At 41.3% G+C, this 15,830-nt stretch overlaps 1 protein-coding gene across 3 annotated transcripts in view; it reads right to left on the bottom strand.

Annotated features, from left to right (window-relative positions):
• Positions 1-6,306: 6,306 nt before the first annotated feature.
• The window catches only part of sec22c (SEC22 homolog C, vesicle trafficking protein), a 37,692-nt gene continuing 28,168 nt past the window's right edge, over positions 6,307-15,830 (bottom strand). Inside the window, exons 7-8 of one of the 3 annotated variants that reach the window (XR_006311754.2) lie at positions 13,051-15,143; positions 6,307-8,270 (exon numbers count right to left, since the gene is read on the bottom strand). Coding sequence is in view for 2 of the 3 variants with exons in the window: in XM_043690839.2 (XP_043546774.1) it covers positions 14,943-15,143 (201 nt within the window). In the remaining variant the exon portion in view is untranslated. The other 2 variants (XM_043690840.2, XM_043690839.2) reach the window with 2 other exon arrangements.

The raw sequence follows: 15,830 nt of genomic DNA, 5'->3' as shown, positions 1-15,830 counted from the left end.
GGAAAGCATATCAAACACTTCCTTCACTATCCCATCTATCTGCGACTCCACTTTCAAGGAGCTATGAACCTGCACTCCAAGGCATCTTTGTTCAGCAACACTCCCTAGGTCCTTACCATTAAGTGTATAAGTCCTGCTAAGATTTGCTTTCCCAAAATGCAGCACCTCACATTTATTTGAATTAAACACCATCTGCCACTTCTCAGCCCATTGGCCCATCTGGTCAAGATCCCGTGGCAGCACGGTGGGACAGTGGTTAGCACTGCTGCCTCACAGCGCCAGAGACCTGAGTTCAACTCCCGCCTCAGGCAACTGTCTATGTGCAGTTTGCACATTCTCCCCGTGTCTGCGTGGGTTTCCTCCGGGTGCTCCGGTTTCCTCCCACAGTCCAAAAATGTGTAGGTTAGGTGAATTGGCCATGCTAAATTGCCCGTAGTGTTAGGTGAAGGGGTAAATGTAGGGGAATGGGTCTGGGTGGGTTGCGCTTCGGCGGGTCGGTGTGGACTTGTTGGGCCGAAGGGCCTGTTTCCACACTGTAAGTAATCTAATCTGAGATAACCTTCTTTGCTGTCCACTACACCTCCAATTTTGGTTCAATATATTTTAAAATATCAAATCAAATACCAATATCAAATTCCTAGGGGTTATCATCAACCAGAAACTCAACTGGACACACCAATAAAGACTGTGACTACATGAGCAGGTCATAGGATTGGAATACTGCAACAAGTAACTCACCTCCTGACTCCTCAAAGCCTGTCCACCATCTACAAGGCTCAAGTCAGGAGGGTGATGGTATACTCCCCACATGCCTAGATGGGTACAGCTCCAACACTCAAGAAGCTGGAAGCGATCCAGGACAAGGCAGCTTGTTTTATTGGCAACACATCCTCAAGCATCCATGCCTTTCACCACCAACACTCAGTAGCAGCATTGTGTACTATCTACAAGATGCACGGGATAAACTTACCTAAGAGCCTTAGACATCACCTTCCAAACCAAGAACCATTTCCATCTGGAAGGACAAGGGTAACAGATACAACGGAACTCCCTCCAAGTCATTCACCATCCTCACTTGGAAATATATCACCATCACTACATTTTCTCAAGCTAACCTCTTTCTCTAATCTTTCTCTACTAAATAACATATTACTTTTCCAGTCATACTGCCAAAGTGGACAAGTTTACATTTTCCCACAATATGCTCCATCTGCCACATTTTTGCTTATCAATGTAACCAATCTCTATTCCTTTACAGGTTTGTTATGTCCTCATCACAACTTACTTTCCTACCAACATGTGTGTCAGACGACACCAGGTTATAGTCCAATGGGTTTATTTGGAGCACTGCTCCTTCATCAAGTGCTGGACCATTTCCTGTAAATAGTTGAGATCTCAGCATAGATAACATAGACACAGCTTGCCAGCCAAAAAGGAACCCATTTATGCCTCATCTCTTTTTGTTGTTAGCTAGTCTACCCTCAATCCATATTAATCATATTATCCCTTGCACTTACCTTCTGTAGTAAGCTTTGATGTGGCACTGTGTTAAACACATATTTGGAAATCCAAATTTATTGGATGCTTTTATCCAATCACTTGCTACTTCCTCAAAGTTAAAAATTACACAACACCAGGTTATAATCCAACAGGTTTATTTGTCACTTCTCCTTCATCAATGCAGCAGTACTTCCTCAAAGATCTCGTAGGAAAATGTGCGCATGTATGCTGCTACTTAATCTCCAGGCATTTCCATTCTTATCCTAAACAGGAATGTACACTGGAAGTGTTCACTTTCAGTCAGTGGAGCCATGACAGACCATCTCAACCAATGGTACTGCAGCACCCTCAAGGGGCAACACGTAGTAACTACACCCTCCTTCAGCATTTTAGCACAAGTTGGCAAGTAGGGTAGATAAAAGCAAAAGATTACTTGAGATGGAGCACTGATTCAAGATTCTCTCTTCAAAGAGTGATTGTAATTTCAAATTATAAAGTGTGTACATGTGTGTGTGTTCTTGCACCTCAGTTATGTTATGGCATACCTCTGGAGCTGACAAGACTGGAATCCAAATTCTGGATCAGTGGTGCTGGAAGAGCACAGCAGTTCAGGCAGCATCCGAGGAGTTTCGAAATCGACATTTCGGGCAAAAGCCCTTCATCAGGAATAAAGGCAGAGAGCCTGAAGCGTGGAGAGATAAGCCAGAGACCCGGGTTCAATTCCCAACTCAGGCGACTGACTGTGTGGAGTTTGCACATTCTCCCCGTGTCTGCGTGGGTTTCCTCCGGGTGCTCCGGTTTCCTCCCACAGTCCAAAGATGTGCAGGTCAGGTGAATTGGCCATGCTAAATTGCCCGTAGTGTTAGGTAAAAAGGGGTACATGTAGGGGTATGGGTGGGTTGCGCTTCGGCGGGTCAGTGTGAACTTGTTGGGCCGAAGGGCCTGTTTCCACACTGTAAGTAATCTAATCTAAAAAAAAGGAGGGTGGAGGTGGGGATAGAGTAGCATAGAGTACAATAGGTCAGTGGGGGAGGAGATGAAGGTGATAGGTCAGGGAGGAGAGGGTGGAGTGGATAGGTGGAAAAGGAGTTGGGCAGGTCGGACAAGTCCGGACAAGTCAAGGGGGACAGTGTTGCTGGAGGTTAGAAACTAGGATGAGGTGGGGGAAGGGGAAATGAGGAAGCTGTTGAAATCCACATTGATGCCCTGGGGTTGAAGTGTTCTGAGGCAGAAGATGAGGCGTTCTTCCTCCAGGCGTCTGGTGGTGAGGGAGCGGCGGTGGAGGAGGCCCAGCACCTCCATATCCTCAGCAGAGTGGGAGGGGGAGTTGAAATGTTGAGCCACGGGGCGGTTTGGTTGATTGGTGCGGGTGTCCCGGAGATGTTCCCTAAAGCGCTCTGCGAGGAGGCGCCCAGTCTCCCCAATGAAGAGGAGACCGCATCGGGAGCAACGGATACAATAAATGATATTAGTGGATGTGCAGGTAAAACTTTGATGGATGTTTTTACCAAGACTGGAATCCAGTCCACTTGGTCCAGAAGTTGGCACACTATCACTGTGCCACAAATGCCCTCCTGTGTAAATGGGGACATTGTGACTTAATTCAGCTGAGGTGTTTGTTGAGATTTAACAAGCTGACAATACACATCGAGACGCTGTTTCTGCATTACTGTTCCATCCACTAGTTAAAAATCAGACACGACTGGGTTATAGTCCAACAGGGTTTGGAAGTCCTAGTGTTTGGAGCATTGCTCTCCATCAGGTAGCTGTGGAGTAGGATCAATTCTGTGTATTATCATCCTGCTCCACAGCTACCTGATTAAGGAGCAGTGCTCTAAAAGCTAGTACTTCCAAATAAACCTAGAACATAGAACATTACAGCGCAGTACAGGCCCTTCGGCCCTCAATGTTGTGCTGACCTGTCACACCAAGCTGAAGCCCATTTGGACCATAACCTTTTGGACCGTAACCAAGTGTTGCGTGATTTTTAACTTTGTCCACCCCAGTCCAACACCAGCACGTTCACATCATGGCTACCATCCAACACAAGCCAAGCCCCATTACCCCCATCACATCTGTAATTTCTGTGGGTCGAAGGGTTGAGGTGCAACACATTGTCCTATAGGGGACCAAATATGTGCATCAACAACATTAGGAGCTTGGGAGTGAAGATATGATTCAGAGTGGGTGCATGGGTATCAAAGATGAAGTCTAGTATGTATCTCAACCTCTGGGCACATATGCCTCCACTCTGCCTCTAGCTGTGGCATAATACACCCTTCTCTCAGTCCTGCCAATATTAATACTTCAAGGGGAATGATTGTGCTTCACCAGTTCTTTCCTGCTGTCGCTTATTGCATCCCATTTTATCTTTGAGAGGAAGCATGTTGATTAATGTGCGTGTGTGTGTGTGTGTAATGCCTTGAAGAGGTGTGAGTGCTGCCCCTGAAGGATTCATGATTACTTTGGGCTGTCGGACTACTAGTGAATTTGGTGATAGACAAAGTCCTTTGAGGTTGTGATGGTTAGACAACCTCAGAGATTGTTGGTGAGACGACAACTTAAGTCCATCATCATACTCCAGATGGCACCAAGCCCAAGCTTTCAGGACAGTGCAACTCATTGTCACTTTCTGGGTGGTATCTTCTTACATGTGCCATTATGCCCTTCTCCTCCTCCACTCCCCCCCCCCCCCCCCCCCGCCCGCTGCAATCACTAGTTTAAAGAAAGGTGACATTGGCTCCTTTCCAGTTCATGTGAAACATCTCTTTTGAACTGGTCTTTTCCATCCTAGAAGAGATTCCAATGATTCAAAAAACTGAATCCTTAAGATTGCACCATTTCTGCAGCCATTGATTTATCTGCCCTTTTTATTCCTGCTCTCATTAGAACATGGGTCTGGGAATAAACCAGAGATTACTACCTCTGAGGTTCTGCATTTTAGCCTTCTCTCTCACCTCATATATTCATTCTGCAAAGCCTTAGTCGAGTATTTTGCATCAGTATTTACTGTGGAAAAGGACATGGAAGATATAGAATGTAGGGAAGTAGATGGTGACATCTTAAAAAATGTCCATATTACAGAGGAGGAAGTGCTGGATGGCTTGAAATGCATAAAGGTGGATAAATCCCCAGGACCTGATCAGGCGTACCATAGAACTCTGTGGGAAGCTAGAGCCATAGTCAACATGGCTTTGTGCATGGGAAATCATGTCTCACAAACTTGATTGCGTTTTTTGAGGAAGTAACAAAGAGGATTGATGAGGGCAGAGCAGTAGATGTGATCTATGTGGACTTCAGTAAGGCGTTCGACAAGGTTCCCCATGAGAAACTGATTAGCAAGGTTAGATCTCACAGAATACAAGAGAACTAGCCATTTGGATACAGAACTGGCTCAAAGGTAGAAAAGGTAGAGGGTGGTGGTGGAGGGTTGTTTTTCAAACTGGAGGCCTGTGACCAGTGGAGTGCCACAAGGATCGGTACTGGGTCCTCTACTTTTTGTCATTTACATAAATGATTTGGATGCGAGCATAAGAGGTACAGTTAGCAATTTTGCAGATGACACCAAAATTGGAGGTGTAGTGGACAGCGAAGGTTACCTAAGATTACAACAGAATCTTGATCAGATGGGCCAATGGGCTGAGAAGTGGCAGATGGAGCTTAATTCAGATAAATGCGAGGTACTGCATTTTGGGAAAGTAAATCTTAGCAGGACTTATACAATTAATGGTAAGGTCTTAGGGAGATTTGCTGAACAAAAAGACCTTGGAGTGCAGGTTCATAGCTCCTTAAAAGGGGAGTCGCAGGTAGATAGGATAGTGAAGAAGGTGTTTGGTATACTTTTCTTTATTGGTCAGAATATTGAGTACAGGAGTTGGGAGGTCACGTTGCAGCTGTACATGACATTGGTTAGGCCACTGTTGGAATCAGAGGCTGAGGGGTGACCTTATAGAGGTTTACAAAATCATGAGGGGTATGGATAGGATAAATAAGACAAAGTCTTTTCCCTGGGGTCAGGCAGTCTAGAACTAGAGGGTATAGGTTCAGGGTGAGAGGGGAAAGATGTAAAAGAGACTTAAGGGGCAACCTTTTCACGCAGAGGGTGGTGTGTGTATGGAATGAGCTGTCAGAAGAAGTGGTGGAGGCTGGTACAATTGCAACATTTAAAAGGCATTTGGATGGGTATATGAATAGGAAGAGTTTGGAGGGATATGGGCTAGGTGCTGGCAGGTGGGACTAGATTGGGTTGGGATATCTGGTCGGCCTGAACAGTTTGGACCGAAGGGCCTGTTTCTGTGCTGTACATTTCTATGACTCTATTCCCTAACCATATCATTCTTACCAATGTGTTCAACAACTTCCAGCTTCTCCTTCTTCTCTTTGACAACATGTTTCAACTGTTTTGAGACTTCATTAACCTGGGCACCAGGAAGGCAACATACTAACTTTGATTCAAGCTCACTGCCGCAGAATCTCCTATTTGAGTCCCTGAAAACAATTATTTCTGTAACAATTATTCTTTTAAATCTTGGCAAACCCCACTGAACATAAGATTCATTCTTAGGCCCAAGATCTGATCGCCATATCTATTTTCCACTGAGAGACTATGCCCTGCAACAGTACCCAAAACAAGGTATCTGCTTGACAGGGGAATAGCCACATGAGACTTCTGAACTACCTTCTCACCTTTCCTAACAGTCACCCATCTATCTGACTGATCCTACTGTGAAACCAGCTCTTAATCTATCAACCGTCACTCTGAAAAACTACTCTTTCTGACAGACAGATTTTAATCTTAAGCATGCGAAAGATTTTAAAAATTGAATATTTAATTTTTTTTAAACATCAAGCATTAAAAATCAACCACTGATCAACAGCTAAAGTGAAAGGTGAGAGATTTAAAAGGGGCAACTTTTTCACACAGAGACTAGTTTATGTGTGGAATAAATTGTTAGACAAGGTGGTGATGCAGGTACAGTTACAACATTTAAAAGACATTTGAAAGATACATGAATAGGAAAAGTTTAAAGGGATATGCAGACAAACAGGCTTAGTTTATCTTGGGAAACTTGGTCTGCATGGACAAGTTGGACCAAAGGGTCCATTTCCATGCTGTATAATCTAACGCTTTCCCAATGACAGACGTTAATCGAAGTGCTCGATAGACGCTGCTTTTTGGCTTTCCCCTTTTTGAATAAGGCAGCTTTCCAATCCAGTAGGGCTTTTCCTAAATCTTTTCTGGGATTCTCAGAAGATTCTTACTACGGCATCCACTATCTCTGCAGCTACATCCATTAATACCCTGGGATATATCCCATCAGACTCAGGGAACGTCTCAATCTTTAGACCCATTAGTTTTTCCTAATACTTTTTCTCTAGTGATCATTATTTTATGTCCTGCCTACCTTTAACCCCTTGGTTATATAGTGTTTGCGAAATGCTATTAGTGTCATCTACTGTGAAGACTGATGCAAGATATTTATTCAGATCCTCTGCCATTTCCAGATTTCCCAGCCTCATTCTCTAAGGTACTTGGGTTCACTTTTGCCTCTCTTCCTTTTTTGTATATTTACATATAAATACATTTACTGCTCGTTTTATATTACTTGTTTGCCCTCAGGATATTTTCCCCTGACTGTAATTAACAGCTATTAATTTTGCCTTTTTAGTGTCATGAAGCTATACAGTACAGAAAGTCCAACTTGTCCATGCCGACCAGATATCCTAATCGATTCCCATTTGCCAGCATTTGATCCATATCCCTCTAAACTCTTCCTATTCATATACCCATCCAGTTGCCTTTTTAAATGTTGTAGTTGTACCAGCCTCCACCACTCGCACTGGCAGCTCATTCTATACACGCATCACCCTCTATGTGAAAACATAGACCCTTAGGTTCCTTTTCTACCTTTCCCCCTCACCTTAAAACTAAGCTCTCTAGTTTGGACTCCCCTACCCTGGGAAAAGACTTTGGCTATTCACCCTATCCATGTCCCTCAATAATTTAATAAAGTGCCATAAGGTCACCCCTTAGCCTCAAACACTCCAGGGAAATAGCCCCAGCCTATTCAGCCTCTCCCTATGGCTCCAATTCTCCAACCCCAGGAATATCCTTGAAAATCTTTTCTGCACCCTTTCAAGTTTAACATCTTTCCTATAGCAGGGAGACCAGAATTGAATACAGTAATCCAAAATTGGCTTCACCGTTTTACATTTCGCTTCTCACCGTCCCGCTTTGACCCTAACTGCTGCTGTTTTCCTACGCTTGTATACTGTCCCTTTCTGTCCCATTTTGTGTATCATAATCAAAATAGTTGCCATAACCTTCTTTGCTTATTATCCCACCTTCCTGTTAAAAAGCTCTCTCTGCTCTCCTAGTCATTCGATTTGCCAGGATGCTGACACCAAGATACTGACACCAGGATAGTTCAAAATGAAGCCTACTTCACTGGAAGAACTCTCTTCTATTTCTAGATTGGTGCCTCTGTCCCAATAAGTGAAACACATTCCTCCCATAATACACTTTAAGCAATGTATTTAACTCCCTGACTATATTCATCCTGTGCCAGTTTAAGCAATAGCACACAGCAACCAAATTCATCATTCAGGTTAATAGAAAACAAAAACAGCAAATGCTAGCGATCTGTGAAGAGAAAAATAGTCAACATTTTGAGTCCAGTGACTCTTCTTCAGATTCTTCCGATTACTTTGTGTCTTTCTTCATCAAGGTCGTGGCTGTCCTCATGGTTGCAACTGGGGCTTGGTTCAAACTAAAATCAAATATGTTTGAAGAATAGATCTTTATTTTTCAGTAATTTCCTCAATGATGCATAAAGAAATTTCCTTTGACATGCAATAGAATTGAGACTAATGAGAAACACAGCATATAAAATATTGATAGACATTTTCCTTTAGTTATTGTAGCACAGTGCAAAATGGATCATTTTGAAAGGTACACCTTTTCAGTTGAAGTAAAGGTTTATAACTATACTTTGAAATTTTATTCAGTTTTTCACGGGACTGATCTACACAGGTAAGACAGGCCAAACAGCCTAGTTCTATGCTGTAAGATTTTAAAAGTACCTCTGACTGTCACATAAAATACATCATGACATTTGCTTTTTTTTTTACAAAGTCTGACATAATTCCAAAGTAATTTTTAAAGTAGAGCTCTTCTCAAACTAATAAATGATTAGAAGATATTTGATGGTACCAAACTCCCTCCATGTTTTCCAGCTGAAGACAACTGTCCCACCATTCCCTCAGTTAGACGGTTAGCTATCATTGCACAGGTAGAGACCGATAGCTTCCGTCAATGGCCGCTGAGCTAGCAAGCACAAGTCAGATTTTAGCATGTGCCTCATCTCCAGTTAGGCAGAAGAGAACACTGCACACTCAAGTCTACAGCTCTACACAATGCCATCCAGAAGTTAGTTGCATATTAATATTAGCAATGGGAAAGAAGGTTCACAATGAAATAGTAACAAGTGGCATTTAAAACCTTGCTAGATGGCTTAACTGCCTGTGCATTTCTTCCCCTCTCTTTTTAAAATCTTACACAGCAAGGAAAGCAGTTGTATAATATAGCTGATGTGAAACTGGAATGGTGCAAAGCTATCTCTAAATCAAGGCTGGTTTATCCTTGAAAATACATGTTCCAATAATCACACTGCAGGTGTGTTAACATAAAGTAGCAAAGCTACATTTTTTGTGCCGCCCAAGTAGATGAGTTATTAACACATGCTAAAACACTGCTCCACACTTAAGAGTCTAGAAGTTAGAATGCAAAGCAATATCAATGGGGTTTTTTCATCTCTTCTAACTACATGACTTATATTCTACAGTCAGTGACACTGCATTTGATGAATAAGGCAGACTCTAAAGGTCATGTAGACAAATGACCAATCAATGTAACATGCAAAGCAAGAGCTGGTCACAGATCAATTATACTAGCTCTGAATAAAGAAAAGCCCCTCTTGTTAGTTGAGGCTTTCTTTGAAAAAAAGCTATCAATGCACTAGTAAGTTGTGAAAACGTTCCCCGTGTCTGGGAGCTCTGAAATTATAATGATCAAGCATTGTCTTGTGAAATCTGCAAAGGTGGCATTAAAATTAAAATAAAGACTGGTACAATTGCAATATTTAAGACGCATCTGGATGGGTATATGAATATGAAGGGTTTGGAGGGATATGGGCCAAGTGCTGGCAAATGGAACTCGATTAGGTTCGGATCAATGGTCAGCATGGACGAATTGGACCGAAGGGTCTGTTTCCATGCTCTACATCTCTATGGCTCTAACTGAATTAATGTCCTCTCTGCAGCAACACAGGAGGAGCAGTAGGCCATCAGTCCCTCTGGTCTGTTCTTTCTTCCATTACTTTATCTGTATTTCATCCTTGCTTTTCCTCACTCAATCAACATCCCTCCACATTGCACAAAACTGTCTAAACTCAAGAGAATTTGATTACTTCAAACTATGGAGCAGAGGCACTAAATTTCAATAACACTCCGACATTTCTGGTCATGAATGGCAGTCTGCTCATCATCAAGAAGTGGATCTAAATCCATCCCACACACATGCACTGGAGATTGTGCAGGGATTTTGACAGCAAAATGACAGATTCATGTAGTCAATGTACAAGAATATAATAAGTATGTTGGCAATTTCCTATACTTTACAAATTCTTATGCTCTCACACATTGCAAAATCTGTCCAGCTACCTGCAAACCAATCATCCTGGTACATCATCTGAATGCAAGTGTAGTCACAAGAAAAACACAAGGAAGTTCTCTACCACACTTAACCACAGCAAGTGGGCCACTAGATAAGCATGATCTTAGCCACACTACAGGGTCCTTAGTGAAAGGGAATGTGATCCCATTTCCCCGAAAATGGTTACGAATTTTCCTGAAGTGCTTTTGAAATTGATGAAGGTGGTTATAAAAAGGGCCAATTTAGGATCATGACACAAATGTGAAATGATCAAGTATTGTTTCATCTACGTGTTACACACCACTCCCACTGTACATACAGGAACAAGAGCAGGGCTATCCAATCTATCAAGATTCACTTGGATCAACAAAAACAGGAAGAGATGTATAATTGGCATCTTCAGCAACAATCATCCACTTTATTGCCCGAAGTCAAAAAGAATCCCCTTAACTCCTTCCAAAGCCTGAAATCCCAGGGAGTAAACTTCTGTCATATGAGCAGTTTCATTTACCACTCACATCAAAGTGGCAAATTCCTGGTCTCCCTGTTTTATGAAGCTTAATGTTTAAGACGTCAACAAACTTAACTGAGTTGCTCTCAAACTATTTAGGTGGCTATAGTCACTCTGACGTGCAATATTTAGGGTTTGGGTGTGATTTTCCTACCTAAATCAGATAAATATAAAAGACGAATGATTTTTTTTTAAACTTATAACACCTTTCCCCGTGCACATATACTTCATTAGCGATGAGGCTTCCAAACATAAACAATAATACAAACTGCTGGAAAAGCTCAGCACGCTAGGCAGCATCTGTGGAGAGAAATCAGAATTAATGCTTCAGGATGAGTGACCCTTCCTCAAAACTGTGTTGTTGTGATTGCAAAACAATCCCACTGCAACAATTTCACAGAGTCATTTTTAGTCGGTTGACAGGAAATGTGCACTGAGGTCACCGGTGTCCCCAAAAGACATTTTCTAACCAACCTGTTCAGAGATGTTATAAGACATCTGGACCAGGTGGGATTTGAGCCTGGGCTTTCTGACTCAGAGGTAGGACAGTACCAGTGCACCAGAAGAGCCCTCCATTGTCCTCAGCAGTATGCTGTTCACAAAATAATACAGTTCATTTAGAATACAGATTACACAACCTCTCACTAACCCTGGCTCCCTCACAGACCCCAACAGAACACCTGCTGACTCAAAACAAAAGTGCCAGCTCAGAGATCTCTGCCCAGGTGCACTTGCTGTAAACTGCTGGGGCATAAAGAGACGTTGGGACATTTTCACCAAAAGGTTTGACCTGCTATTTTGTTAGAGTCTGAGACAGACTTGTCTTCTTAGTACTTGTCCTTTCTCCACACCACTCAGTAACTTGTTTGTCTCCCTCTACAAGATATCTAACTATCAGAGTGAAGATTCCACCCTTTGACCAGTACAGCCTATTTAGTGCAAAGCCATGCTGTATATGAGAGCACTTCCTCTTGCTCTTAAGGTTAGCACACCTATATTACCCTGAATGTGGGCATTCCTCCCAATACCAGCACAACAGTCATGAATGTCAAGGGACCAGAACTTCCATACTGCTTTGAAACCTATTACTTGTTCTGGTTCTGAAGGCATATGACAAGAAGAACATCAGGTTAGATTTGTGTACATTACCTGGATACTAGGGCAAAGACGGTTAATCACTAGATGAGTGCTCATGTAATTATAAAACCTGTAACAGGAAAGGTTGTGAAGATTTGATAGAAGTGTTCTAAATAATAAGAAGCCTAACCAAAGTGGACAGAGAAAAATTATTGCCTTCAAACTGAATGACAACATGGCAAAATTCATTTTTTTCTAAGCACAGCTAGTGGTTATGGTTTAGAATGCAAGGGAAAGCATGTACAAAGATGGAGAGGAATGATGGGGGAGCACTGGTTAGATGGGCTGACTGCCATCCTTCTGTGCTCTGCTATGATCCTGTTGTGTATAAGATTTGAGTAGTCCCTTTAGATGGGCACCAACTGCCATTTAAAACTTATGCTTCTTAGTGGAGAATCAAGTTTAAAACATTATTCACAAAAACAATTCCTTTTGTTCCAAAATGTGAATAGGTTCTGCAAAGTACAGTGATTTTAGAACATTGAAAATCTGTAACAGCACAGAAGGAAACCATTGAGTAACATCTACAAGACAACTCTTCCATGAAATTGCCAGCCAAGGCATGACATTTAAAGTAGAATAAATAAAATGCATTTAAAAATTTCCTTTAAAAATAATTCATGCTATAAAAAGAAATTAAAATTCTAGCCAACATTTTGTGCACTGAAACTAAAATAAGCAACAACAGTAATCTAACTTTAAGATAATTCTGGGTAAAACCATTATGTCATCATTGCTGGGTGCAAAGCTCTAGAAATCTCTACCTAACATAGTCTCTGTGATGAAGATCTTATCAAAGACTATAGTGGTCCAGGCAGATCCTCTTTTCACCTTTTTGGGCACCAGGGAAGGGCAATTAATGCCAGCTATGTAAATATGAAATAAATTAAATAATGCTTACGATACATGGTTCAGCAACTCCCCTACAACCTCTGCCTCAATTTTGGGATGGGATTACTGGATGGTTGAATGGTTGACATTGCTTGCATCAGCAGATGTTAATACTGACAATACTCCATGATGGCTGATGACCAATAGGAAGCTGCTGCCATTTAGCTCATATAGGCTTACAATGCAATTCTTACAATTACCATCCCAACAGGGTGCAACTCTGAGCAACAGCCAGTGCAAGCTGAACTCCTGCCTTTGCCAACAAATTCACCCTGCGAAATAAATAAGGCAAACTTACCAAGTAATGGGGGTTCTGTAACATCTGAAGTAATTCTATGATTCAAACGTAAGCATGAGATTTCCATTCCTTTTAGCCGGTTCAGACATGACGTCTGAATGGCCTTTCTCTGTGCCATAATTATTCCATGGTCTTTGAGTCACTGTTTATTAAAGTAACTTTATGTTCATCAATTTCCATCCTTCCATAAGCATATTACTGCGCCGTCAGAATATGCTCACCTGTGCTGCATCACATAGCATAGAAAAGATGGATTAGAATAATTTGGGTGCCCTTAATACAGGAGGGAGGGTGATTAAGTAATTTGGCTGCAAAAACACAGCATGATGTTAGTACAACCTCCTAATTAAACAAAAGGCCAGTCTCCTGAAACAGCTGAGCTCAGACAAATCACATCACCTTTCTTCTCAGACGGTATAATTACATTTGGAAATGTGAACTATTGGATTAAACTTTGACACCTTATCCCCTGATGTGTCCCATAAATGATTTTTTCCCTATCAATATTCAAGATTAACAAAGTCATCCCTGTTGAAACTTGTTGCCTTGCATTTGTCAGAACAGAATCACAAGAACAGCAAATAATCTTATAATCTTAAATTGACCATTCACATAATTCTTAGCACAATCACAGTTGTTTAGTAAGTATTGTTTAATTATGGAATCATATCTAAAGTTTGATACTATGTTCTAAGTTTTGCAACACAACTTACCTACTCTTGCTAGAAGCTACATATATTCATACTCAGGGCATTGTCCTTCAGAAATAGAAAGAACATGTTCTTCTGAGACTTTCTGAACCAAATGCAAGGTTGTGGGACAATATCCCCGGTGCATTCACCTTAGCAATGCCTTGATCAATCAGAGGTGATTTTCCTAGTGTGAAATTAAACAAAAGTTCGGGAGTCAACTGCTCCTCCAAGCATTCTCCATGCAATACCTTGACTAATCAGAGTTCACTTGTCAACCATTCAATGCCTTCTGAAGCATCAGTTGTCACTCCCAGTGAGATCTGGTATTTTTGTAATTCTGTCCTGATGCATAAGATAAAATCTTTCAACACTGAAAACCCACTTCACTCAAAACAGTTAAACATGAATATGAATCTGGCACCTAAAATGCGAGGTGAAAGAACTTAAGATCCAGCTGCCTGAGCAAAGGCTTTCTAACTTAACATGTAGACAACAGGCTTAACTCACCATTTGTTTTATGTAGAGCAATTTATCATGAGTACCATCTTTGCATTTATAAATAAAACTTATGTATTTACACATATTTCTCCCTTTTTCTATTAGAAGCTGCTAACATTCACACTTAGAATGGAGCCTGCACATGTAAACCTATCATCTTCTAGTTACACCTCTTCAAAGTGGTCACACTGCAGTACTATTACTGGTAACACTACCAGGGACAGTGAGGCAAGCTTTCACAGGCAATTGCCATAACAAACCTGGATGTAGCAATTTAGAGCTGAAATATAAAAGAGCAGAATCGTGACTTTAAGATAAGGGTTGAATACATCCGCATTTCCCTTGTCCAATGACTTTCTGCCTGTAAACCTGCTTCCCTTGGAAACTAACTTGTCATCTTGACTTCTTCATTCAGCACCACAGGAATTATGGTTTTAGTGTTCCACTGCTGATCTTGTGGATTAGTGTTAAGTATTTGTAAGGTAACACACAGTAAACAAGTCATTATGTTCCTTTCCTCCTCAAAAAAAATCCATTTGAGAATGGGGACCAATTTATCTTCCCTCCTTTAAGTCTCAAGAGTTTTGTTTCTGTGGTGATGATGACAATATTATTAAACATATTGAAGGCACATTTGAGAACACTCAGTTTTGATTCCTTTCCATAAGTGCGGATGAGTCCTTGGTCCCAGGTACTTGAGTATCAAACTCCACAATCGGGCTGTTTCTCAGTGAGTTTTCTTGATAATATCTGATGCGTGGAGAGAAAGGCCACCCCTAAGTGGAAGAGAATCTGCCAAACGTTCCTCAGCCCAAATAAATAAAAATTGCATATACAAATGAGAATAAACGCTCCAGCTGCCTTGATCATCCGCGTTGAGATGAAGAACAGGTACAGGTAACACTGGAAAGGGAATGGATTCAATCATTTTAAAAAAAAGTGATGGAATTTTTGTCACAAATCAAAAAGAAAACCTTGTTTATATTTCACTCAAGTCAGCTGAAGTGCTCAAGTATTAACCAACTCAGAAACTGAACGAGATTAAAACAAATGGAAAATGGTTTGATTTCATTTTGTTTAATAATCCTCTGCAAGCCTGAACTCTTCTTGCCACAGAAAGAAGGCCAATCTCTGAGATCCTGGCTGGTCTGCCTCTCATCACTATCACACAATACTCTTAATTAAGAAAACTCTACCAACCTCAGTTTTGAATATGTCAGTTCATCATGTGTTTCCCGATTTTTCGGAGGAATCGAGTTCCAGATTTCCACTACCCCTTTTTTACCTCTTTTTTTTTTAGAAATATGCTTTTTCTTCCTCCGGTATAATCAGAGTGAGATATTTGTATTCTACTTGACTGGATCCCTTTATCATTTAATCACATGAATTAATTCAACCCTAAATCTTCTACACTCAAGGAAATACAAGTCAAGTCTATACAACATATCCTAATATTTCCCTCCATTAGCTTTGGGATCACTTGATGAATCTGTACTGCAAACCAATATCGCTTTCCTGAGATGTGGACAATCTTTCAAAAGGCTATGGTCACTGGTGTATAAAACAGAACCTGATTACCGTAGCTGCACT

The sequence above is a fragment of the Chiloscyllium plagiosum genome, unplaced genomic scaffold, assembly GCF_037043375.1.
Source record: "Chiloscyllium plagiosum isolate Xiang-an unplaced genomic scaffold, Cpla_swu_hap1 HiC_scaffold_5, whole genome shotgun sequence".
In the NCBI taxonomy this organism is placed as follows: Eukaryota; Metazoa; Chordata; class Chondrichthyes; order Orectolobiformes; family Hemiscylliidae; genus Chiloscyllium; species Chiloscyllium plagiosum.
Note: the sequence above shows the minus strand (reverse complement) of the source record. Positions and strands in the feature narration are given on the sequence as shown.